General features: G+C 38.1%; 1 protein-coding gene across 1 annotated transcript in view; it reads right to left on the bottom strand.

The window, feature by feature from the left end:
• Positions 1–26,700, bottom strand: part of IL1RAPL2 (interleukin 1 receptor accessory protein like 2) — a 1,389,708-nt gene that overhangs the window by 615,583 nt on the left and 747,425 nt on the right. Inside the window, exon 4 of the mRNA XM_074323975.1 lies at positions 17,737–17,923. Coding sequence (XP_074180076.1) covers positions 17,737–17,923 — 187 coding nt within the window. The remainder of the gene's footprint in view (positions 1–17,736; positions 17,924–26,700) is intronic.

Raw genomic sequence — 26,700 nt, 5'->3', positions numbered from 1 at the left:
TACATTCTGTCTCTCCATTAATTTAGACTATATTTTATGCCCTTCAAAGAAATAATCATTTTATATAGGTCCCGTTCCATCGTTGCTAAATGTAGTCCAAAGTGTTCTATACTTGTCATTCTTGTAAATGGAATAATATCAGTTTTTTTCCCTTTTACATGTCCAACTGATTATTGCTAGCAAAAACCAAAGCTATTCAATAATTTGTATATTTTCATTAAGCTACCTTACCAAATTATATCACTAGTTCTATTTTTTGTTGTTGAGTATCTTGGGACTTCTTGGTATACAATTATATAACCTGAAAATTAAGATTATTTTGTCTCTTCCAGTATTTTTACAGTGTATTTCTTTAATTTTCTTAGAATACGGGCTAGAACCTCTAAGACAATGTTGAATAATAGTAGTGACAGAGAGCATTCCTATCTTTTGTCATGGATGTAAAGCTGTATGTACGTTTAACGAATTTTTTTTTTTTGTGTGCAAAAATATGATTATTAAAAAAAGTTAGAAAAACTTGAATATCTATCAGAAGAATAGTTGAATAAAACAAATTATTTCAATCCTATGAACTATGATACAACTATTAAAAATGAATTAGGACATCATCAAAATGGCGGCATGAGGTGAGCCTCTGTAAAGCTCCCCTGGAATTTACAACTAATCGAACAACAATAACTCCACAAAGGACTCCCTGCACAGCAGACAGGCAAGACGAAGAGGCCCACTACTGAATTCACCTAAAGGTGGGTGAATCGCATGAGTGGGGGAGGAGGGAAGGGAGAAGTGTGGTGACAGAGCCGCGTGGGCCAAGGACGCACACATAGCTCAGTGCTATGAGTTCGCTTCATCCCGGAACTACCGCAGCTGAAGAGAGGGAAGAACTTGGCCTGCAAGGGCTCCGCTTGTGGCCCACAGGGATGAGGCGGCAGCATATAACACTGCTGAACCCAATGCTCACAGCAGAGACCACGGAGAAAAGACGGAGGGAAGAAGGCTGAAAACGGTGGTTTTAAGCCCTCACTGCCAAGCAAAGAACAGAAGCCTCAGGCACTGAGACTCACCGCCCCCTCCCTAAACTCCCAGACTTTGCCCCGCCCCCACCTGCTTAGTTCTAGAAGTGGAACAGTAGCAGTGTCAGATCACAAGAACAGAATATTTGCTGTTCTGAGAACTGTGGAACGCAGACACAGATTCACAGCCAAACTAGTTCCAGCAAACGGGAGGGAGTTGTGGAAGCAGGACAGGCTGTTGCTCTGGGCCACTTCTCACAACTCACCCAGCCCCTGGCCCCACCTATCTGGGCAGATCCCTGCAGAAGTAAACAGAACTGCTGAAACATAGGGGCCCTGAATCTGGTGCAGGAAGAAGTTTGGAACTTCAAAATCTCTCTCCATACCCAGACGGACATTGTGCTCTGTGACCCAGGCGAACTATTAACAGAAGAGAAGCCCGTCTCCCAGGGGATCCCCCCATTGTGTGAGAAGCTGGAATAGTGCAGAGAAAACATAGCACTACCATGTGAGAGAGAGAAAAAAAGGCTGCAGTCAGAGAGAAAATAAAACATTCTACGAACAAGTACTAGAAAACCAAAAAAGACCTCTTCCTATCAACCTGTTGCAGAAGCCACTCGTAGATGTCTAGGAAGAGAAATAATAAATCAGTAATTACCATGAATAACCAAAGCAACAAGACAGCTCATTAATAAACTGAAAAGTCCCCAGAAAAAGAACTTAAAGATATGGAAATATGTGACTTAAGTGACAGAGAATTCAAGATTGCAGTTCTGAAAAAACTCAATGAGATGCAAGAAAACACAGGAAGGAAGTTTAATGAACTCAGAAACATAATCAGAGAACAACATGAGCATTTTACGAAAGAGATTGAAATTTTAAAAAAGAACCAAATAGAATTTCTGGAGATTAAGAATGCAATAGAAGAAATTAAGAATGAAATAACCAGATTAGGTAGTAGAGTTGACCAGATGGAAGAAAGAATCAGTGACATCGAAGATAGAAACCTGGAAATTGTATGGATGGAAAAAGAAAGTGACTTGAGACTTAAATGAAAGAACTCTACAAGAACTTTCTGACTCCATCAGAAAGAGCAATATAAGAATAATGAGCATACCAGAAGGAGAAGAAAGAGAGAAGGGAACAGAGAATAAATTCAAACAAATTGGCAATGAGAACTACCCAAACTGGTGGACAAAACTGGATCATCGAATCTAAGAAGCAAATAGAACACCTAACTGCCTCAAACCAAACAAGCCTTCTCCAAGGCACATTGTATTGAAGCTGTCTAAAATCAAAGAAAGAATCCTCAAGGCAGCCAGGGAAAAGAAGATGGTAACCTACAAAGGAAAGCCCATTAGATTATCAGCAGATTTTTCAGCAGAAACTCTAAAGGCCAGGAGGGACTGGAAACAAACATTCAAACTATTGAAAGAGAGAAATTATGAGTTAAGAATAATATATCCAGCAAAGATATCCTTTAGATATGAAGGGGGAATAAAGACCTCTCTAGACATACAGAAGCTAAAGGAATTTTCTAATACACGACCTGCACTACAAGAAATTCTAAAGGAGGGTATTCGACTGCTATTAACAGGGACAATTTGTGGCAACCAAAACATAAAAAGTTGGACAGTAAAGGCCTGAACCGGAATATGGGAATGGAAAAAGTAAGCGTGCTGAAGAACATGGAATACTCTAAATATCAAACTTTCTTTTACATAAACTTAAGGGTAACCACTCAAAAAAAAATCCAGAACTTAAATATATACTGTAATAAAAGAAGAAACGAGGGAAACATCATAGAATACCACCACACAGAAATAATAGACAACAACAAAAAAGGCAAAGAAACAATGGAGACACAGCCTTACCAGAAAACTAAAGATAGAATGACAGGAAATCCTCACATATCAATAATCACCCTAAATGTAAATGGACTGAACTCACCAATAAAAAGGCACAGAGTAGCAGATTGGATCAAAAAACTAAACCCAACCATATGCTGTCTCCAAGAGACACATCTCAGCTACAAGGACAAGCATAGACTCAAAGTGAAAGGGTGGAAATTGACACTCCAAGCAAATGGTACCCAGAGAAAATCAGGTGTAGCCATAATGATATCAGATGAAACAGACTTCAAGGTGAAAAAGATAACAAGAGACAAAGATGGACATTTCATAATGGTGAAGGGGACTATACAACAAGAAGACATAACAGTCATCAATATTTATGCCCCCAATCAGGGAGCACCGAAATACACCAAGCAACTACTAACAGAACTAAAGGGAGAAATTGACCAAAACACAATTATACTAGGGGACTTAAATACATCATTGACAGCTATGGATAGATCATCCAAACAGAAAATAAATAACGAAATAGTAGCCCTAAATGACACATTAGATGAAATGGACATAATTGACATTTATAGAGCACTTCATCCTAAAACATCAGACTATACATTCTTTTCTAGTGTACATGGAACATTCTCAAGGATAGACCATATATTGGGACATAAAATCAGTCTCAACAAATTTAAGAAGATTGAAATCATACCTTGCATATTCTCTGATCACAAGGCTTTGAAATTGGATATCAACTGTAAAAAGAAAGCGGAAAAACACAAATACATGGAGATTAAACAACATACTTTTAAAGAAGGACTGGGTCAAAGAAGAAATTAGAGGAGAGATCAAAAGATACATAGAAACAAATGACAATGAAAATACATCCTACCAAAATTTTTGGGATGCAGCAAAAGCAGTTTTAAGAGGAAATTTATCTCATTACAGGCCTATCTCAAGAAACAAGAAAACTCCCAAATAAATAACCTCATGTTACACCTTAAAGAACTAGAAAAAGAAGAACAAGTAAAACCCAAGGTCAGCAGAAGAAAGGAAATAACAAAAATTAGAGCAGAACTAAATGAAATAGAGAACAAAAGACAATAGAAAAAATTAATGTGACAAAGAGCTGGTTCTTTGAAAAGATTAACAAAATTGACAAACCCTTGGCTAGACTTACTAAGATAAAAAGAGAGAAGACACTGATTAACAAAATCAGAAACGTAAAAGGGGAAGTTATCACGGACACCACAGAAATACAAAGGATCATCCAAGAATACTATGAAGGACTATATGCCACCAAATTCAACAACCTAGAAGAAATGGACAAGTTCTTAGAAACATATAGCCTTCCAAGGCTGAACCATGAAGAACTGGAAAATCTAAACAGACCGATCACCAGTAACGAAATTGAATCAGTCATCCAAAACCTTCCCAAAAGCAAAAGTCCGGGACCAGATGGCTTCACTAGTGAATTCTACCAAACCTTCAAAGAGGATCTAATACCATTCTGCACAAAGTCTTCCAAAAAATTGAAGAAGAGACAGTACTCCCTAACTCATTTTATGAGGCCAACATTACCCTGATACCAAAACCTGGTAAGGACAGCACAAAAAAAGAAAACTACAGACCAATATCTCTGATGAATACCGATGCAAAAATCCTAAATAAAATTCTAGCAAATCGAATACAACAATGCATTAAAAAGATTATTCATCACGACCAAGTGGGGTTCATCCCTGGGGCACAAGGATGGTTCAACATCCGCAAATCCATCAATGTGATACATCACATAAACAAAATAAAGGACAAAAATCATATGATTATATCAATTGATGCAGAAAAAGCATTTGACAAGATACAACATCCATTTATGATTAAAACACTTAATAAAATGGGTATAGAAGGAAAATACCTTAACATAATAAAGGCCATATATGACAAGCCCTCTGCTAATCTCATAATTAATGGAGAAAAACTGAAGCCCTTTGCTCTACGTTCAGGAACACGACAGGGATGTCCCCTATCACCTCTGCTTTTCAACATAGTGTTGGAAGTCCTTGCCAGAGCAATCAGGCAAGAGAAAGAAATAAAAGGCATCCAAATTGGGAATGAAGAAGTTAAATTATCACTCTTTGCAGATGACATGATGCTATATATAGAAAACCCTAAAGACTCCACCAAAAAGCTATTAGAAACAATCAACGAATACAGTAAAGTTGCTGGCTACAAAATCAACGCACAAAAGTCCATTGCCTTCCTATATACTAACAATGAAATCTCAGAAAAAGAAATACAAAAACAATTCCTTTTGCAATTGCAGCAAAAAGAATAAAATACCTAGGAATAAACTTAACCAAGGATGTGAAAGACCTATATGCTGAAAACTATAAGACATTTTTGAAAGAAATTGAAGAAGACACAAAGAAATGGAAAGACATTCCGTGCTCATGGATTGGAAGAATCAACATAGTTAAAATGGCCATATTACCCAAAGCAATATACAGATTCAATGCAATCCCCATCAAAATCCCAATGGCATTTTTTAAAGAAATAGAACAAAAAATCATCAGATTTGTTTGGAACCACAAAAGACCCCAAATAGCCAAAGCAATCTTAAGAAAAAAGAACAATAATGGAGGTATCACACTCCCTGACTTTAGCTTGTACTACAGGGCTACAATAATCAAAACAGCATGGTATTGGCAGAAAAACAGACACATAGACCAATGGAATAGAATTGAGAACCCAGAAATAAAACCACATAAATATGGACAGATAATTTTTGACAAAGAAGCTAAAAACATACAATGGAGCAAAGACAGCCTCTTCAATAAATGGTGCTGGGAGAATTGGATAGCCAGCAAAAGAATGAAACTGGACTGCTATTTGTCACCATGTACCAAAGTTAATTCAAAATGGATCAAAGACTTAAGCATAAGACCTGACACAATAAACTGCATAGAAGAAAACATAGGTACTAAACTTATGGACCTTGGGTTCAAAGAGCATTTTATGAATTTGACTCCAAAGGCAATGGAAGTAAAAACTAAAATAAATGAATGGGACTATATCAAACTTAAAAGCTTCTGCACAGCAAAAGAAACCATTGACAAAATAAAGAGGCCACCAACTGAATGGGAGAAGATTTTTGCAAACAGTGCCTCTGATAAGGGGCTAATATCCAAAATATACAAAGAACTCATGCAACTCAACAAAAAAAACAAACAAACAACCCAATTGAAAAATGGGCAGAGGACCTGAAGAGACATTTCTCCAAAGAGGACATACAAATGGCAAATAGACATATGAAAAAATGCTCAACATCACTAATCATCAGAGAAATGCAAATCAAAACCACAATGAGATATCACCTCACCCCAGTCAGAATGGCTATCATCAACAAGACAAATAGTAACAAGTGTTGGAGAGGCTGTGGAGAAAAAGGAACCCTCATACACTGTTGGTGGGAATGCAGACTGGTGCAGCCGCTATGGAAGGCAGTGTGGAGGTTACTCAAAAAATTACGAATAGAATTACCATATGACACAGCAATCCCTCTCCTGAATATGTACCGAAAAAATCTGAAAAAACGTATCCATAAAGACACGTGTGCTCCAATGTTCATTGTAGCTTTATTTCCGATGGCCAAGACATGCAAACAACCAAAATGTCCTTCGATAGATGAATGGATAAAGAAGTTGTGGAATACATACACAACGGAATACTATTCGGCGGTAAGAAAAGATGATATAGGAACATTTGTGACAACATGGATGGATCTTGAGAGTATAATGCTACGTGAAGTAAGTCAGACAGAAAAAACAGAGAACCATATGATTTCACTGATATATGGTATATAAACCAAAAACAACAAAAGAACAGGACAAACAAATGAGAAACAAAAACTCATAGGCACAGACAATAGTTTAGTGGTTACTAGAGGGTAAGGGGTTTGGGGGGTGAGAGATGAGGGTAAGGGGGATCAACTATATGGTGATTGAAGGAGAACTGACTCTGGGTGGTGAACACACAATGGGATTTATAGGTGATGTAATACAGAATTGTACACCTGAAATCTATGTAATTTAGTAAGAATTGTCTCCCCAATAAATATTTAAAATAATGAATTAGATCTTTATTATCAAGATGAAATTATGTTCATGATAAATTTGTGTGTGGTGAAGAAAGCTGAAGAGTGATTTGTGCAGTATGTACACTTTTATATAAAAATCAGAGGTGGGGAGATATATGTGTATATGTATTTTGTGACCTGAGAAAAAAAGATACCTACCAAGAAGGACCTCTGGTGGCTCATGGGGCTCATATTTTTAAAAACAGCCTACCAGTCATTTCTAAACAGGAGCCACTAATGCAAACCGCACTTCAGGAAGAAGTCTCCACTGAAATGCCTGCCTGGCATCTGCGCCAGCCATTATAAAGAAGTTCCTGGAATGGTTTTTCAACTATTAGGACTAAGACTTTCCCCAATCAGTCGGAGCTGCACAGCTATATCCCCCATCAACATCTTCACCAACCAATCAGAGCAACTCCTTTCTAACCAATCAGGACAGTCCTTTTGGACAAATCCAACTGTGAGGAGTCCTCATTTGCAGAGGACAGAACAATCAGGGACCACGTGCAGGGACTTCTCTATATATAAGTCAGCTCCCTCTGGCTTGGAGAGGCACTTTCCCTTTACACCAACTACTGAATACTTCGCAGCTGAAAAACTGAAGATGCCTTGGCAGAGAGGAGCAGAGTTGTCTAGCAAGAGAAGGGCCTCGTCCCAGGGCCACCTCACAGCTGTGCTGTTCCACAGTCATGCTTTCTCATAATTGAGCTGTAACACTACTGAGCTGTCCTCACCTCCGTGCTATAGCACAGTTGAGCTGCACAGCTATATCCCCCATCACTGAATAGTTTCCTTCTTCACCACATCCCAAACTCAGGATTACTGTTGGTGTTCAATTGGTACCAATGACCATCAGTTGACAGTATAAGGTCTGACAATTAAGTTCGCAAACTCATCCTTAAAAAAGTGCTACATACCTCATTGCTGAATATAACTATGGTCACCTTCGAAGTACTCCCTTTGGGAAGCTATGCACTGATGCCAGCGCCTAGTCCACCCTTGAAAGCAATTTTCAAACTTTTTTCTCGAATGGCCATTAGAACTGTCGTCTTATTACCCTTGGTGTCCTGAATGTCATCAAAATGTCTTCCTTTCAATATTTCCTTTATCTTTGAGTAAATAAAGAATTTATTGGGGGTCAGATAAGGTGAGTAGGGAGGGTGCTCCAATACAGTTATTTATTTACCAGCTAAAAACACCCTCACAGACAGTGCCTTGTGATCTTGAACATTGTTGTGATGCAAGAGCTCCTTCAGGACCTTTTTTTTTTTTTTAAATTAGTTTCAGGTGTGCGAAACAACATAATGGTTAGATATTTATACCTGTCACAAGTGATAACCCCCACCCCAATCTACTACCCCTCTGACATCATATATCGCTCTTACAATTCCACTGACTCTATTCCTTATGCTGTACTCCACATCCTGTGAATATATATATATATATATATATATATATATATATATATATATATATGTATAAAATTATGAGTGACATTCATTATTGTTCAGTTTCAGCTTCAGGCATACAGAGCAGTGATAAGGCATCTACATCAACCCTGAGGTGGTCTCCCTAATAAGATAAGTGTCCATCAGATACACTACAAAATCTTTACAACATTATTGATTATATTCCCCCAATGGTCTTTTGTATCCCTGTGGCAATCTTGTGGTTACCGATTGTGCTTTCTAATCCCCTCACCTTCTCCCTCAAGCCCACCACCCCTCCCATCTAGCAACCCTCAATTTTTCCTCTATATCTCTGGGATTGTTTCTGATTAGTTTGTTCATTTATTCTATTCTTAAATCATATTGTATTTGTCTTTCTCCGTCTGACATTTCATTTAGCATAATGTTCTCTAGGTCCATCCATATCGTTGCAAATGGAAAGATTTCATTCTTTTTTATGGCCGAGTAATACTCCATTGTATAAATGTATCACAGTTTCTTAATCCAGTCATCAACAGATGGGCATTTCAGTTGTTTTCATGTGCTGGCTATTGTTTGTAGTGCTGCAATAAACATAGGGGTGAATAAATTTTTTCAAATTAGTGTTTTGGATATCTATGGATAGATACCTACGAGTGGAATTGCTGGGTCATAAGGTAGTTCCATTTCCATTTTTTCGAGGTACCTCTATACTGATTTCCATAGTGGCTGCACCAATCTTCAATCCCACCAGCAGTGCATGAGGGATCCCTTTTCTCCACATCCTTATCAGCACTTGTTTGTTGATTTATTGATTACAGACATTCTGATTGGAGTGAGGTGGTATCTCATTGTGGTTTTTATTTGCATTTCTCTAACAATTAGTGAGGTTGAGCATTTTTTCATATGTCTGTTTGCCATCTGTATGTCCTCTTTAGAAAAATGTCTCTTCATGTCCTCTGCCCATTGTTTAATCGGGTTGCTTGTGTTTTTGGTGTTGTGAATGACTTTTTTATAAATTTTGGGTATTAACCCCTCATCATATGTATCACTTACAAATATCTTCTCCCATTCAGTAGGATGCTTTTTTGTTTTATTGATGGTTTCTTTTGCTGTGAAAAAACTTTTTAGTTTGATGTAATCCCATATGTTTATTTTTCTCTTAGTTCTCTTGCCCGAGGTGATATATCAGTAAAAATATTATTCTGGGTAACATCTGTAAACTTTCTTCCTATATTTTCTTCTAGGAATTTTATAGTTTCAGATCTTACATTTAAGTCTTTAAACCATTTTGAATTTATTCTTGTATATAGTGAAAGTAGGTGGTCCAGTTTCATTTTTTTGCATGTGTCTGTCCAGTTTCCCAGCACCACTTATTGAATAGATTGTCTTTACTCCAATGTAAATTCTTGCTTTCATTGTCATAGATTAAATGACCATATAGACATGGAATTATTCCTGGGCTCTGTATTCTGTTCCATTGCTCCATGTGTCTGTTTTTATGCCATTAGCATGCTGTTTTGATTACTGCAGTATTATAGTATGATTTGATGTCAGGTATCGTGATACCTCCCACTTTGTTCTTATTTCTCAAGATTGCTGTGGCTATTCTGGGTCTTTTATGGTTCCATATAAATTTTAGGATTATATGTTCTATTTCTGTGAAAAATGTCTTTGGTCGTTTGATAGGAATTGCATTGAATCTGTTTATTGCCTTAGGCAGTGTGGACATTTTAACAATATTAATTTTTCCTATCCATGAGCATGGTATGTGTTTCCAACTATTTGTATTTTCTTTAATTTCTCTTTCAGTGTCTTAAAATTTTCTGAGCTCAGGTCTTTTACTTCCTTGGTTAAATTTATTCCTAGTATTTTATAGTCTTTGAGGCAATTGTAAATGGCACTATTTTCTTAATTTCTCCTTCTGATTGTTTATTATTGGTGTCTACAAATGCAACTGATTTCTGAATATTAATTTTTGTATCCTGTTACTTTACTAAATTCATTTATCAGTTCGAATAGATTTTTGGTGGAGTCTTTGGGGTTCTCTATACATGGAATCATGTCATCTGCATATAATGACAATTTTACTTCCTCCTTACCAATTTGGATGCCCCCTATTTCTTTTTCTTGCCTGTTTGCTGTGGCTACGACTTCCAGAACTATGTTGAATAAAAATGGAGAAAGTGGGCAGCTTTGCCTTGTTCCTCATCTTAAGGGGAATGGTATTAGCTTTTCCCCATTGAATATGATGCTAGCTGTGGGTTTATCATATATGGTTTTCCTTGTGTTGAGATATGATCCTTCTATTTCCACTTCGCTAAGAGTTTTTAACAACGGGGCCATTATTTTTCCTCTTTTTAATAAACTTTATTGGGGTGACAGTTGTTAGTAAGGTTACATAGATTTCTGTTGTACAGTAATGTAACACATCATCTCTATAACACATTGTGTGGTCACCACCCAGAGTCAGTACTCTTTCCATCACCATATATTTGATCCCCTTTACCCTCATCAAACACCCCCATCCCCACTTACCCTACGGTAACCACTAAACTATCGTCTGTGTCTATGAGTTTTCGTTTCTTTATTTGTTTGTCTTGTTCTTTTGTTGTTCTCAGTTTTATATACCACATATCAGTGAAATCATATGGTTCTCTACTTTTTCTGTCTGACTTATTTCGCTTAGCACAATAATCTCAAGATCCATCCATGTTGTTTCAAATGGTACTATTTTATCTTTTCTTATGGCAGAGTAGTATTCCATTGTGTATATATACCACAACTTATTTATCTAATCATCTATCGAAGGACACTGGCTGTTTCCATGTCTTGGCCACTGTAAATAAAGCTGCAATGAACATTGGAGCACATAAACCTTTATGGATAAATGTTTTCAGATTTTCTTGGGTAGATACCCAGGAGAGGGATTGCTGGGTCATATGGTAATTCTATTCTTAGTTTTTTTAGGAACCTCCACAAGGCCTTCCATGGCTGTTGCGCCAATCTGTATTCCCACCAACAGTGTATGAGGGTTTCACTAGGACCGTTTTTGTGCATACCTTACTCATGCCAAGATTTTCAGTGAAGATTTTCCTAACTGTTTCTCTATCGATGTTTACTTGATCTGCTATGCTTCTCACAGTCAGCTAAAGATTTTGACGCACAATTCGAATAACTTTTGCTATGTTTTCATCACTTCTGTTTTTTCCTGGTTGCCCTGACCTCTCTTCATCAGTGACACATTCTCTCTCCTCAGAAAAATGTTTAATTCATTTGTACACTGCTGTTTTCTTCATGGCATTTCCCCCATAAACCTGGACTAACATGTCCCTGATTTCGCTTCCTCTCTTGCCAAGTTTAACAAGAAATTTAATGTTTGTTCATTGCTCTAATTCAAACTCAGACAGTCTTGCAATGGCACACAAAAATATGCAACAACAATAATGAACACCACTCAGCAAGACACTGCCAGATGTCGACATGAACACAGCTGTGAGACACTAATATATCAGGGTTATGAAACCTTACTGAACTGTTTGTACAATGCTGGCAACGTAACTGCAAGTTGGCAAGTTTGTGAATTTAATTGTCACACCTTGTATATATGTGTATGTAAAAATAATATAGAGAGAATGCATTGGCATAGAGGAAAGTGTGGAATGATATAACAAACAGGTAACATTAGTTACCTTAGATGGTTATAATGGAGTAGAAGAGCAGGGTACAACTGACTTTATACACGTTTACATCGATTTGTGAAAATGATCACATTTTATAAAAGATATATAGATACATAGATAGATATTCACTTCTTTTGGCTGGTGTCCAAGCTTTTTGTAAAATTAAGTAAATGTCAAAAGACAAAGATAAATGGGTTTCATTAGACTTAAGCAAATCACTTAACCTCTTTGGGCTTTGGTTTCCTCATATATAAGAGAAATGAGTTGGGCTAGATGCACTCTAGGGTCCCTATGGTATTGAAATTCCTTTTACTTAGTTCCAGTTTGATATTGAGGAAAATCTCTCTTTCTAGTTCATTTGAGTTACTTTGGACACTTAGAGTTATTAATGAGTCCTTTTAGGAACTGTTTCTGAAATAACAAGTTTGAAAGAGCATTCTATTTACATCAATAATATCAGTACATTAAGTGCATAAAATACATTTAGCAGAGCAGAGTGGAGTTATAAGAATAATATGTACTAGAAGTCAAGAGTTCAGGACTTGAACCTCTAATTGGCCATGTGTTAGCAAAGTGACCCTCTGTAAGCTATTTAAGATTCCTGATCTATGAAAACATGATGATGACAGCCATCAATAAGTAGCCTCACCTCCTGCTGATACTGATGAGGCTCAAATAGAGGAGCTACAGCATCCTTCCACACAACCCTTGCATTTGGAGAACAACCAGGATTGGCTTACTCAGCCAGGTTTAAATAACTACAGAGGGTGCTGAAAAAATGTGTACACATTTTAAGAAAGAAAAAATCTGTATTAAAATTAAGCTTATGGTAACCACTTTGTGCACCACTTGTAATTGCAGAAGTCAAACGTGACTTGTATTCTTTTGTTATCGGTATATATTCAGTATTACAATTTTAATAGTTTTTTTTTCTTTCTGAAAATGTGGATACATTTTTTGGCACCCTCTGTATATGTTACATTTTATGGAAAAGTAGACCACAGCTTCCACGCCAGTGTGCCACAGCACCCTGGGGTGTTAGGGAATAGTTACTAGTGAATAGTCACAGTGATCTGTGCCTCAGCCTTAAATCAGTCACATGGGATCTGGAGCAGCCTGAGCCCTCAGGGAAGTTCATCCAGTCACCTCACTGTGGCATATTATCATTTTCTAGGTGTGCTATAACATGAGAAGATTTGTGAAACATTGCTGTTGGCTATTTTATACTGTGGAAATATTAATTGATCTTATTTAATTTTGAAATTTTCCTTTGCAAAGCATTTGTGTCTATGGTTAAAAACAGAATTATTATTATCTCTACTGCCCTTTACTCCATACAAATGCTGTTGATTTCAAGTAAGAGCTGTTCCTTAGATGTTTAAATTGACATAGCTCCTTCCTGGAGTGTTGAGGAGAAGCTGTGTACTTATCTATACCCCCCACCTTGAGAACAGGGAAATGTGTTTATTTTGTTCACTTCACTATCCCCAGTTCCTAGCATGGTGCCCACCACATAGTAGGTACCCAATAAATACGTTGAAAGAATGAAGAGTTTTACAAATGAATGAATGAATTTGCACTGAACCACCCCTATGGTATGGCTCCGATCCATACCATTTATAACCAATGGCAAACATCTGAAATTGAGATTCTTATGCAACAAAAAAGAAGATTCAAACTGGTAGCCTTGACCTCATTAACACCAGGCTGTTAGCAACCGACATAACTAATCACATAGATGAGTGTTTCACCCCAAGGAATGTATTAGTATTTTCATTGTTGATATCCTATTAAAGTTAGAGGATTCTTTTGTTTAGAAATGGGGTAAAAGGACTCTACAGTCCTTTGACAACTGTGTTCTCAGTGAATAATGAGGTTGTTCTAGTGTCCTTAGTTCAATAAAAAAAAAAAGAATCTTTAGCTCTCATTTCAAAAGTGCTTCTAAAATCATTAACATTATTGTATGTTCTGTTCTAATGTCTAAGCCTCATTTATACAGTGTCAGGAGGAAGTGCTAAGAGTGTAGCCTCTCTCCTCACTTCCTTTTGCCAACTGATAGAGTTCAAATAAAGGAGATAAAGGCCCCATACACATATCTCGTATTTTCCAAGGAAATCAGGATAATCTTAATGATCTTTCTGAACATGCTCCAGTGCCACCTGATTTGCTTCTACCTTGCTATCCAGCTGTGGTTACATGCAGGCATGTAAAGATAGTCCTGACAGGCCAACCATAGCATATGTCAGACAGTCTAGGAAACCATAACATAACAGAACATGAGAGGGATACAAAATAATTAGAGAGTAAGTAAAAAGTAGAAATGGATAGAAAAGAAACCAGTTTCCATAGTATTACCTGTATCTGAAAAGATGACTGGGATAAAAGTCGTGCAACACACATGCTTTTCACTATGAAAACACTGTATAATACATTGTGATATTATAAAACCCTGTGATGATAATACATGGTACATTTCCAACTTTGGATGGGTACCAGAATGAACTGTGAACAAGTATGTCCTCTCCTTTACATTCTTGTAGCCAGAGCAAAATCACTGCATGTTCACCCTTGTACGGTATGCACAGCTCCAAAGCAAGCAGGGTAGGTTACCGAAATATTGACTAAAAAAGAGAAACATTTCCCCAATACATAAATACATTTTTTTTCAAAGATTTACTTGAAATCTTGTGTGAGAAGCAGGGTTAACAATGTATCTGGGAGCTTCAGGGACTCTTTAAATTTGGGTTCTGGTTTTTCGTCCTGATTCATTGGTATAGTGTAATGGCTAAGAGGATGGGCCCAGTAGCCAAACTGCAAGTCACAAACTGCTGTGTGACTTTTTTTAAGTCACTTAATTTCTCTGAGTCTCCATTCACCTCTTCTATAAAATGGAGATAATAATAATACGTACCTCACATGGTACTTCTAGAGATTGAGTTAATCCAACTAAAGCACTTAAAACAGAGCGTGTTTTACGGTCTGACAATTAAGACCCCATCCTAGAAAAAGTGCTACATACCTCATTGCTGAATATCACTATGGTCACCTTCGAAGTACTCCCCTTGGGAAGCTATGCACCAATGCCAGCGCCTAGTCCACCCTTCAGAGCAATTTTGGAACTCTTTTTCTGGAATGGCCATCAGAGCTTTCGTCTTATTACCCTTGATATCCTGAATGTCATCAAAATGTCTTCCTTTCCATATTTCGTTTATCTTCAGGTAAAGAAAGAAGTCACTGGGGGCCAGATCAGGTGAGTAGGGAGGGTGTTCCAATACAGTTATTTGTTTACTGGCTAAAAACTCCCTCACAGACAGTGCCGTGGGAGCTGGTGCGTTGTCGTGATGCAAGAGCCATGAATTTTGGGCAAAATGTTCAGGTCGTCTTTTTCATACAGTCTTTTCAACACTTACAAATGGTAAACTGGGTTAACTAATTTGTCCAGTTGGTACAAATTCATAATGAATAATCCCTCTGATATCAAAAAAGGTTAGCAACAATGTCGCAATGAGTTCGCAAACTTAATTGTCAGACCTCATATAGTAAATACTCAACAAATGTCAGCTATTATCATGATTATTATTTATCAATTGTAAAATGTTGTAAAAATATTAAATGGTATTATCCAGGCATCACTACTGGTCAGTCTATTTCTAAGAAAGACTGATGGTCAGCACTGCCCAGTAAATAAATTGCTTTGGCATTCAATGACGATAGTGATGTCTACAGATGTGAAGGAGGGGGAATAAATAATTTGGCAGAAGGATAAGAAGATGAGATAGTAGAATGAATATTGTAAGAAAAGGCTGGTGACCTGGATTTTACTTCTAGCTACTAAACTTTGAGCTTCGTAACCTCCCTTCTTCAACTATAAAATCGAAAGAAAACCATCTTCCTCTGTCTTTTGGTGGGCTCCTCTGAACCAGGACTGCATCTTAGAAAATTGCCTGTGATCAAGGCTGGGTTTAGTCCCAGGCCTATTTCAGGAGAAGGTAGTAAGAAAATGGACTCTGGAGTCACACTGCCTTAAATACAAAACCGGTCTTTGTTAGCTGAGTAACTTTGGAACAGTTTCCACATACCTCTAGGCCTCGTTTTTTTTCTCTCTATTAAGTTAGGATAATAGTGCCCACCACACAGAGTTGCACGGAAACTTAAATGAAATAATGCAGTGACTAAGCTTAGCCCAGTGAATGGCATGTAGCAAATGCTTAACAAATACTAACAAGGCTGATGGTGGTATGAAGAATCCCACAAAAATATGAATATTCTGTATTTGTGCATAACAAACATCATGTCCCTTTTTATCTGTCAAAATATTATCTTCTTTAAGAAAAAAAAGGGAGGACAGTTCACATAGAGACTCAAAGTCTTAGTTCAGGACATGCTCTTGGCGTCTACTGGTGAATTATCCAGGTATGAAGATGGAGAGCCTTCCAAATGTAAAAACACACGGCAGCTGTACAAATTAGGGTATAGGCTTCCCTGGGAACTGAGGTTCTGTCAGATTCTATAGAACCAACTTGTTCTACCTTTTATGTGTTTTCAACAATGTGGACAGCACCTGGGCAGAAAACCTCCTTGGTCATCTCTGGCCAACACATTTAAAACTCTATTATGTGTCAACCACTGTGGCTCAGAGCTGGCAGAGGCTACTCAGTCTTGTCACAGGACCCCAGGACCCCAGGCTAGCAGCTAGAACATCATAGCTGGAAGGTTGTATGGTTATTTCTCTGCTTCCTCCCCTAGACCTATTCTGTGTCCTAATCTATGCCCAGGAAAGTTGAAGACTATTGAGTCTATCTCCTGGTTTTTCCCTCTGACTTCTGTTTGAGTTCACTTGGGAGAGAGGGGGCAGTACTAGAGGGAAATTGGAAGGCAAGAGTTAAGAGGGGGAAGGGTGTTTATCCTTCCTATCCCCTTATGTACTGCCACAGTTCATGTGTTCCACTAAGGCAACATCTCTTGACAGGTCTGCACCACTCTTGCCAGGTTCCAGTGACACTGCTCCTCCCCCTTGTCACTGCAGGCCCAGAAGTGGTAGTGATTTACAGATTCCTCCTTTGTTGGTTGCCTGAGCCCTAACCCCACCTCTGTAAATAGTTCCTTCAACTCTCTTCTGTTCACCCTTTGAGTGTGGTGTATTTCTAGCTAAACACGTCATTTCTGGTGTTGACACATCCTGCACTGGGCCCATTTCTCTCCTCTGCATTGACTGCAGTGGCCCTTCCAATATATACCACATCAGTTGTTATTCTTTGTAAGTAGTATTACTTGTAATGCTGAGCCTTTGCTCCTCACAGTAAATATTTCTATGTTCTTAAAATACTTTCTTAAATCTTCACTGTTCTTCCCATTTGCTCTCATGAGCTGAGGTGAAGGGAGATTTTACTCAGTTTTAGCAGGTGGAGAAGGTGGGATTGCTTCTGACATCTGCTGATGGAAGTGCATGGAAAACAGTGATGTAAAGGAGTCATAGCTCTGAATTATGTAGCTGTGAATCTGGTGATTCTTATCAGTGAAATATCTAATACCAAAAACTAGAAATAAAACGTCCCTCTTTTCCTACCCCCAAAACAGCTATTGACTTAAGGTAAAAAAAGAAAAAATGCATTTAACACCATGCTGAGTTACCTTGTACCACACAACATCAGGCTCCTGATCGGACTTTTTAAAGTCATCCACGTCTGGGCAGGAGATCTCTTTTCTTTTAGTGACTTCAGATTTTTCTAAATAGCGGATCCTGCTATTGTAGCACAGGCCTGATTCATTCTCTGCAACAGTCAAGGACATTGACACCTTCATGCAATATGTTGAGTTTCTGTAGAAACAGAAAAATAGCAAAATGACTTTATTTGGGTATTTACAATTTGTTTGTACTCTATATATTTCAAGAGTATTGACTTTTCCATTTAGGACCTTGCCTAGAAATCAGAAACAACATCAAAACACAGAACAGTTTTCTACCTCAACTGACAGAATATATGAAACAAAATGCTAATGTGGACATCTTTGACCACGAGGTAGCTATATAGAGCAGTTGTACCTATCTTCTCAACTGTAAGATGCTCAGGCTTTTGTCCCAGTGATAAATATTTGTGTATTAAAAATCTGATAGTAAAGACTTGTTAGAAGGTCTACAACTAGAGATATAGCCATTTGCTCTCTGCCCCTATGGCCAGTCCATTACTAGGATTTCCAAAGGTTGTTTAATTTTGCCATTGGTTTCTAAGCCAACATTTCCTTTTATAAGATATACACAATGGGATTTATAGATGATGTAATACAGAATTGTGCACCTGAAATCTATGTAATTTTACTAACAATTGTCACCCCAATAAATTTAATAAAATAAAATTAAAAAAAAAAAAGATATACACCAAAAACCAGATCAACATACAAACTATATCTGTTAGCTTACACAGCTTTTTAAGGTATTTGCCAAGATATGTCAGGGATCAATTTCTGGGTTCCTATAAAGACCAAATCCTAGTAGAGAGTGGTCACTCTGTACTAATTCACCAATACTAGCATTATAAAGAGTTTCAAAATTGAATTTTACCACAAGGCCACTTTACAAATTGGCCATTAATTGGCTAACTCATTTTATAAGGGTATTTATGGAATATAATACTGTCTTCACTTCCCTATGCATACCCCATGACCTTTCCCTACCCACTCTACCTGGACTCCAGAAGATAGCAACCACACAAAAGAAAAAAGGAAAGTGCAAGGGAGATATCAGAAGCAACCTGGTCAGACTTAGAAGGTCAACTGTAAATCTCTTGGTAGGACATTTCAGAACCATATCTGTTCTAAACATCATCAGATAGATGCTGTTAAAAATGCAAAGTGCCAAGTGTTCTTCAAAACCAAGTGTTTTTATAGTCAAGTGATAACAATCCTGACAGAAGGGATTAGCATGCTAATCAATAATTTTAGGATCACCTCAAAGCACTGTTAGTATTCAAGCTAACAACAGAAATTGAAATTGCACAATATGCAAGCTATCCTACAAAACACAGGAGTACAGATTGCCAGTACCCATTGGGTGTATAAACTAAGTTAATCAAAATGGCTGCTACTTGGATTTCTAGTACAGTTAATTACTGGCAAATATTGCTGACTTTGCCCAGGCCTATGTCATCTGATAAGGATGCTATCACAGTACTCCCATTCTGACATTCAGATGAAATCCCATTATACAATGTAAATTGTGAGCTATTGCTTTTCTTTCTTCCTCAAGGTAGGTTTCTAGAACCCAAAAGGCAGAAGACATGCCTACTGGGGATGAAATGTCAGAACATTTCATTCTCTTGTTAGATGTTTGACAGCCTCTTTAAAAGCCATCAAACTAAATGCACCAGAATCAGAATGTTTTTGTTGTTTTTTTGTTTGTTTGTTTGGTTGGTTTTGTTTTCTTTTACATCTCAGCCAAGAAGGTAAAGTTTGGTTCGATCAATTTGGCTCTTCTTGAGTCTGTTTTCAATACTTCAGTGATAAACATTTTCATGTTTTCTTCCTTCCTTTACAGTCCTCCATGATCTGGCCTATCATAATACTCTGCCTTTCACTCATTAGGGTGCAGTCACAACGGCATTTCCTCTGTTCTTCGAATCACTAAGCCTATTGAAGCCATGTACTTTTATATTTGCTCTTCTCTCTGCTCTTCTATCGTTTGTTTATTTGGTAAGTGTAAGCCAAGAATTTGTTGCTCCTTTTCATCACTCTATCCCTGGGATCTAAATGAATAAATAGTTGGTACTCAAACTCAGTAAATGTTAGTTGATTAAATAAGTGGGCATCAAAAGGTATGTATTCAACAGACATGTCCTTTCTGCTCCACTTTTGCCTCATCCCCATATGGTACTAGCACCCACCCCCATTCTACAGATTCAGGTATATGGCTTGTCAAATATCACATTCCCTGTTTAAATATGACTCAGAATAATTTTGCAGGTATTCTTGTACCACAAGGGTAAGGATTAGCCACACTTTGTATATCAGCATGCTAGTAAAGAAGAGAATATACTGGCTACATCTCAGAGACAAACAAGACTAGGGTAGATATGGGGGATTGAATTACAATAAATATTCAGTTTTTAAAAGATGTTGAACACAGAACAAACAGAATCATCTCTGCTGGGTATGCAGTATTCTGAACAGTTCTTAATGTTACAGAAGTTGGTCATATCTGCTCCATGGTGTTCATCCATATACGTGAAAAAGACTTATTTGTGAAACATCTTTCCATTATTATATTATAACCCCAGTGAAAGAGAGCTGTTGACCAGCAGTCTCAACAATAGAAGTAGATAGAATGTGCAGTGCCCTGAAAGACGTTTTACTGTCCCAACTATATTTAACCCTGGGGCGGGGTAGCCTAAATAAGGGATTGCAATAATGTAGTGGTTTCTTAACAAAGCACCATGTTTGAGCTAAGATCCCCTAGGTTCAACTTGCTCTGTGTACTTGGGCAAATTATGTAACATCTCTCAGTCTCAGTTTCCTCAGCTGAAAAATAGGAATAAGATGTCCTTTATGGTGGTTCCATTGGAGGTTGGGGGAAGGACTTGCTTTTGTTACACAACCATGAGCAAAAATATGTTTACTGTTTTCAGTTGGAATGATTACAATACCTGACCTTTCCAGGCTGTTCTAACTATAAAAATAATGTATGTAAAACACAGAATACAGCATCTAATACACAGTAGATATTTAATAAATTGTACTTTGAACTGTTATTCCTGTTAAGATTACTTGCTATACATGTTTTTAGCAAACAATAATTATAACTTATATGTGATATATAGTAATGATGAACAATAATTTGTATAATCAAAACAATACACTGCCAGCAATGAGTTAAGATATGCCACAGAGTTAGGAGAGCTATTGATAGGAATGTGTCTGGAAGAAGTCAGTTGGGCAACAGGCCTAGTACCAGAGGGCCATGAAGGTGTGAAGGGATCAAAAATGTATACTGACCCAGGCACATAAATAAAGAGAAAGCAATTAAGGTAGGAAAGAACTTGCAGGTAGTATGAGTACTAGCTGCTAGGCAAACACCAGAACCTTGGAGGTCAACTTGTCAGCAAGAGTTTCACTAAGCCTTCTGGGGGCTCTTAGATAAACGATTTCTGTAATAAACCCCAGTACTCTAGGCAAGGTTTCCAGGCACAAAAGAAAAGAGATAATCCTATGTGTTTCCTCCCCAACCACTGCAAACTGTAAGCTATGTAATCCATGGCATTAGCACTTTCATTAACATGGGATGAGAATGAGAGCAGAGAACCCATCCTGGGTGTGTCTGATGGATTGAAGGAGGAAAAATGATAGGTTTCAGTCTTCTCCAACGTATACCCACAAACATGCTTCGGCCAGAGCTCTGCATGAATTCACTATTGTTCTGGTCTCCCACATGTGAAAGGCTGCTGACAAATTGCTTGCTAACCCATGAACAAGCCCTAGTATGAAGTCCATGATGACAATCAAGGTCTCTGGAGTCAGAGACAAGGCCTGGTATGAGTTTTGCTGTCTCTGTCACTGACCTGGGGAAGGTGTGATCAAGGCTGCCTGTCTGAGACTCAGGTTGGTTTTTCTTAGGTATGTATTCCAGCCCTGACACAGTTCCCACTAACAATCTTGCATTATTTAGAATGTATTTTGAAAAATGCCTCCAGGCCAGTTCTATTTTAAATGTTTTCTGCAATTGAGACCTAAAAATGTTACATGTCTTCCATTAGGTACATTACAGTTGTGTAAGTTGGAGGAAGCTGACTGATGAGTGTGTAGAATGGGGATTGTACTTTTTTGTGTCTTCCCATCACATCCTGAGGACAAGGCGCACATTTAAGATTAATATGAGGAAAGAGCCTTGCAGTGACATTGCAGTAATGCCTTATACATTTGCATGTATTTGTAATATTTCAAGTACTTCCACATTTCTTATTTTACTTAATTCCTCTAATAATCAAGGAAAACGTACAGGGTAAGTATCACTGACATTTTGCACAGGAGTGAAACATAGACACAGAACTTAGTGAAGCCCATATAGCTGATCAGTGGATGGGAACCAAGATTTCACCTATAAGTCCCTGGGTAATCTCAGAACCTGATGCTAAAATGGGTTAACAGCCAAACTAACTCTTGTTTATCCATATCAACTTGAAGAAGCTCATAGAAATAAATATTGATGTGTAAGAATAACATTTACAAAAAAAAATGGCGGAGTGAGGTGAGCCTCTGTAAAGCTCCCCTGGAATTTACAAAGAATTGAACAACAAAAACTCCACAAAGGACTCCCTGCACAGCAGACAGGCAAGACGAAGAGGCCCACTACCGACTGATATCACCTACAGGTGGGAGATTCGCGCAAGTGGAGGGAGGAGGAAAGGGAGAAGTCTTGCGGAGGCGAGCAGCGCGCAGGACGCAGACCTCGCTCAGTGCACCGAGCTCGCTGCTTCCCGGAACTACCGCAGCTGCGGGAGGGAAGAACTCGGACTGCTAGGGCTCCGCCAGGCCCACAGGGCTGAGGGACAGCATATAACACTGCTGAACCCAACGCTCACGGCAGAGACCTCGGAGAAAAGACTGAGGAAAAAGGCTGAAAAGCAGTGGTTTAAGCCCGCACTGCCGAGCAGAGAACGGAGCCTTAGGCACTGAGACTAGCCGCCCCCCTCCCTCCCAGAGCTCGCCCGCCCCCACCTGCCCGGTGCTAGAAGCGAAACAGTAGCAGTGTCAGATCAAAACAACAGAAAATTTGCTGTTTTGAGAACTGTGGACCGCAGACACAAATTCACAGCCCAACTAGTTCCGGCAAAGGGGAGAGAGCTGTGGAAGCAGGATCGGCTGTGGTGGTGGTCGCCGCCATTGCTCTGGGCCACCTCTCACAACTCACCCCGCCCCTGACCCCACCTATCTGGGCGGATCCCTGCAGGAGTAAACAGAACTGCTGAAACATACGGGCTCTGAATCAGGAGCTGGAAGAGCTTTGGAACATCAAAAGCTCTCCGCATACCCACCGGGACACTGCGCCCTGTGACCTAGACAAACTATTAACAGAGGAGAAGCCCGTCTCCCAGGGAATCCCCCATTGTGTGAGAAGTTGGAATAGTGCAGAGAAAACATAGCACTACCGTGTGGGAGAAGAAAAATAAGTTGCAGTTGGAGAAATAATAAAACATTCTACCAACAAGTACTGGCAAACAAAAGAAAGACCGCTTCTATCAACCTGTTGCAGAAGTCACTCCTGTAGATGTCTAGGAAGAGAAATAGTAAACCAGTAATCGCCATGAATAACCAAGGCAACAAGATAGCTCAGAAAGAAAGTGAAAAATCTCCAGAGAAGGCACTTAAAGATACAGAAATATGTGACTTAAATGACAGAGAATTCAAGATTGCAGTTCTGAAAAAACTCAACGAGATACAAGAAAACACAGATAGGCAGTTAAATGAACTCAGAAACTCAATCAAAGAACAGCATGAGCATTTTACGAAAGAGATTGAAATCTTAAAAAGAACCAAATAGAATTTCTGGAGATTAAGAACTCAATAGAAGAAATTAAGAATGAAATAACCAGCTTAGGTAGTAGAGTTGACCAGATGGAGGAAAGAATCAGTGACATCGAAGATAGAAACCTGGAAATGACACAGATAGAAGAAGAAAGAGACTTGAGACTTAAAAGAAATGAAAGAACTCTACAAGAACTTTCTGACTCCATCAGAAAGAGCAATATAAGAATAATGGGCATACCAGAAGAAGAAGAAAGAGAGAAGGGAACAGAGAATATATTCAAACAAATTGTCGATGAGAACTTCCCAAATTTGTGGACAGAACTGGACCCTCGAATCCAAGAAGCAAATAGAACACCTAGTTACCTCAATCCCAACAGGCCTTCTCCAAGGCACATTGTATTGAAGCTGTCTAAAATCAACGACAAAGAAAGAATCCTCAAGGCAGCCAGGGAAAAGAAGACGGTAACTTACAAAGGAAAGCCCATTAGATTATCATCAGATTTTTCAGCAGAAACTCTACAAGCCAGGAGGGAGTGGAACCAAATATTCAAACTATTGAAAGAGAGAAATCATGAGCCAAGAATAATATATCCAGCACATATATCCTTCACATATGAAGGAGGAATAAAGACCTTTCCAGACATACAGAAGCTGAGGGAATTTTCTAATACACGACCTGCACTACAAGAAATACTAAAGGATGCAATTCAACCACCATCAACAGGGACAATTTGTGGCAACCAAAACTCAAAAAGGGGGAGAGTAAAGGCCTGAAGTGGAATACGGGATTGGAGAAAGTAAGCGTGCTGAAGAAAATGGAATACTCTAAATATCAAACTTTCTTTTACATAAACTTAAGGGTAACCACTCAAAATAAATCCAGAATTGAAATATATACTGAAATAAAAGAAGAAACAGAGGGAAACATCATAGAATACCACCACACAGAAATAATAGACAACAACAAAAAGGCAAAGAAACAATGGAGACACAGCCTTACCAGAAAACTAAAGATAGAATGACAGGAAATCCTCACATATCAATAATCACCCTAAATGTAAATGGACTGAACTCACCAATAAAAAGGCACAGAGTAGCAGATTGGATCAAAAAACTAAACCCAACCATATGCTGTCTCCAAGAGACACATCTCAGCTACAAGGACAAGCATAGACTCAAAGTGAAAGGGTGGAAATTGACACTCCAAGCAAATGGTACCCAGAGAAAATCAGGTGTAGCCATAATGATATCAGATGAAACAGACTTCAAGGTGAAAAAGATAACAAGAGACAAAGATGGACATTTCATAATGGTGAAAGGGACTGTACAACAAGAAGACATAACAGTCATCAATATTTATGCCCCCAATCAGGGAGCACCGAAATACACCAAGCAACTACTAACAGAACTAAAGGGAGAAATTGACCAAAACACAATTATACTAGGGGACTTAAATACATCATTGACAGCTATGGATAGATCATCCAAACAGAAAATAAATAACGAAATAGTAGCCCTAAATGACACATTAGATGAAATGGACATAATTGACATTTATAGAGCACTTCATCCTAAAACATCAGACTATACATTCTTTTCTAGTGTACATGGAACATTCTCAAGGATAGACCATATATTGGGACATAAAATCAGTCTCAACAAATTTAAGAAGATTGAAATCATACCATGCATATTCTCTGATCACAAGGCTTTGAAATTGGATATCAACTGTAAAAAGAAAGCGGAAAAACACAAATACATGGAGATTAAACAACATACTTTTAAAGAAGGACTGGGTCAAAGAAGAAATTAGAGGAGAGATCAAAAGATACATAGAAACAAATGACAATGAAAATACATCCTACCAAAATTTTTGGGATGCAGCGAAAGCAGTTTTAAGAGGGAAATTTATCTCATTACAGGCCTATCTCAAGAAACAAGAAAACTCCCAAATAAATAACCTCATGTTACACCTTAAAGAACTAGAAAAAGAAGAACAAGTAAAACGCAAGGTCAGCAGAAGAAAGGAAATAATAAAAATTAGACCAGTACTAAATGAAATAGAGAACAAAAAGACAATAGAAAAATTAATGTGACAAAGAGCTGGTTCTTTGAAAAGATTAACAAAATTGACAAACCCTTGGCTAGACTTACTAAGATAAAAGAGAAGACACTGATTAACAAAATCAGAAAGCGTAAAAGGGAAGTTATCACGGACACCACAGAAATACAAAGGATCATCCAAGAATACTATGAAGGACTATATGCCACCAAATTCAACAACCTAGAAGAAATGGACAAGTTCTTAGAAACATATAGCCTTCCAAGGCTGAACCATGAAGAACTGGAAAATCTAAACAGACGGATCACCAGTAACGAAATTGAATCAGTCATCCAAAACCTTCCCAAAAGCAAAAGTCCGGGACCAGATGGCTTCACTAGTGAATTCTACCAAACCTTCAAAGAGGATCTAATACCAATTCTGCACAAACTCTTCCAAAAAATTGAAGAAGAGACAGTACTCCCTAACTCATTTTATGAGGCCAACATTACCCTGATACCAAAACCTGGTAAGGACAGCACAAAAAAAAAAAACAAAAAACTACAGACCAATATCTCTAATGAATACCGATGCAAAAATCCTAAATAAAATTCTAGCAAATCGAATACAACAATGCATTAAAAAGATTATTCATCACGACCAAGTGGGGTTCATCCCCGGGGCACAAAAATGGTTCAACATTCTCAAATCCATCAGTGTGATACATCACATAAACTAAATAAAGGACAAAAATCATATGATTATATCAATTGATGCAGAGAAAGCATTTAACAGGATACAACATCCATTTATGATTAAAACACTTAATAAAATGGATATAGAAGGAAAATACCTTAACATAATAAAGGCCATATATGACAAGCCCTCTGCTAATCTCATAATTAATGGGGGAAAAACTGAGTCCCTTTGCTCTACGTTCAGCAACTTGACAGGGCTGTCCCCTATCACCTCTGCTTTTCAACATAGTGTTGGAAGTCCTTGCCAGAGCAATCAGGCAAGAGAAAGAAATAAAAGGCATC

The sequence above is a fragment of the Rhinolophus sinicus genome, chromosome X, assembly GCF_036562045.2.
Source record: "Rhinolophus sinicus isolate RSC01 chromosome X, ASM3656204v1, whole genome shotgun sequence".
Lineage (NCBI taxonomy): Eukaryota > Metazoa > Chordata > Mammalia > Chiroptera > Rhinolophidae > Rhinolophus > Rhinolophus sinicus.
The sequence above is the reverse complement of the archived record's forward strand: the minus strand, read 5'-3'. Positions and strand labels throughout refer to the sequence as shown.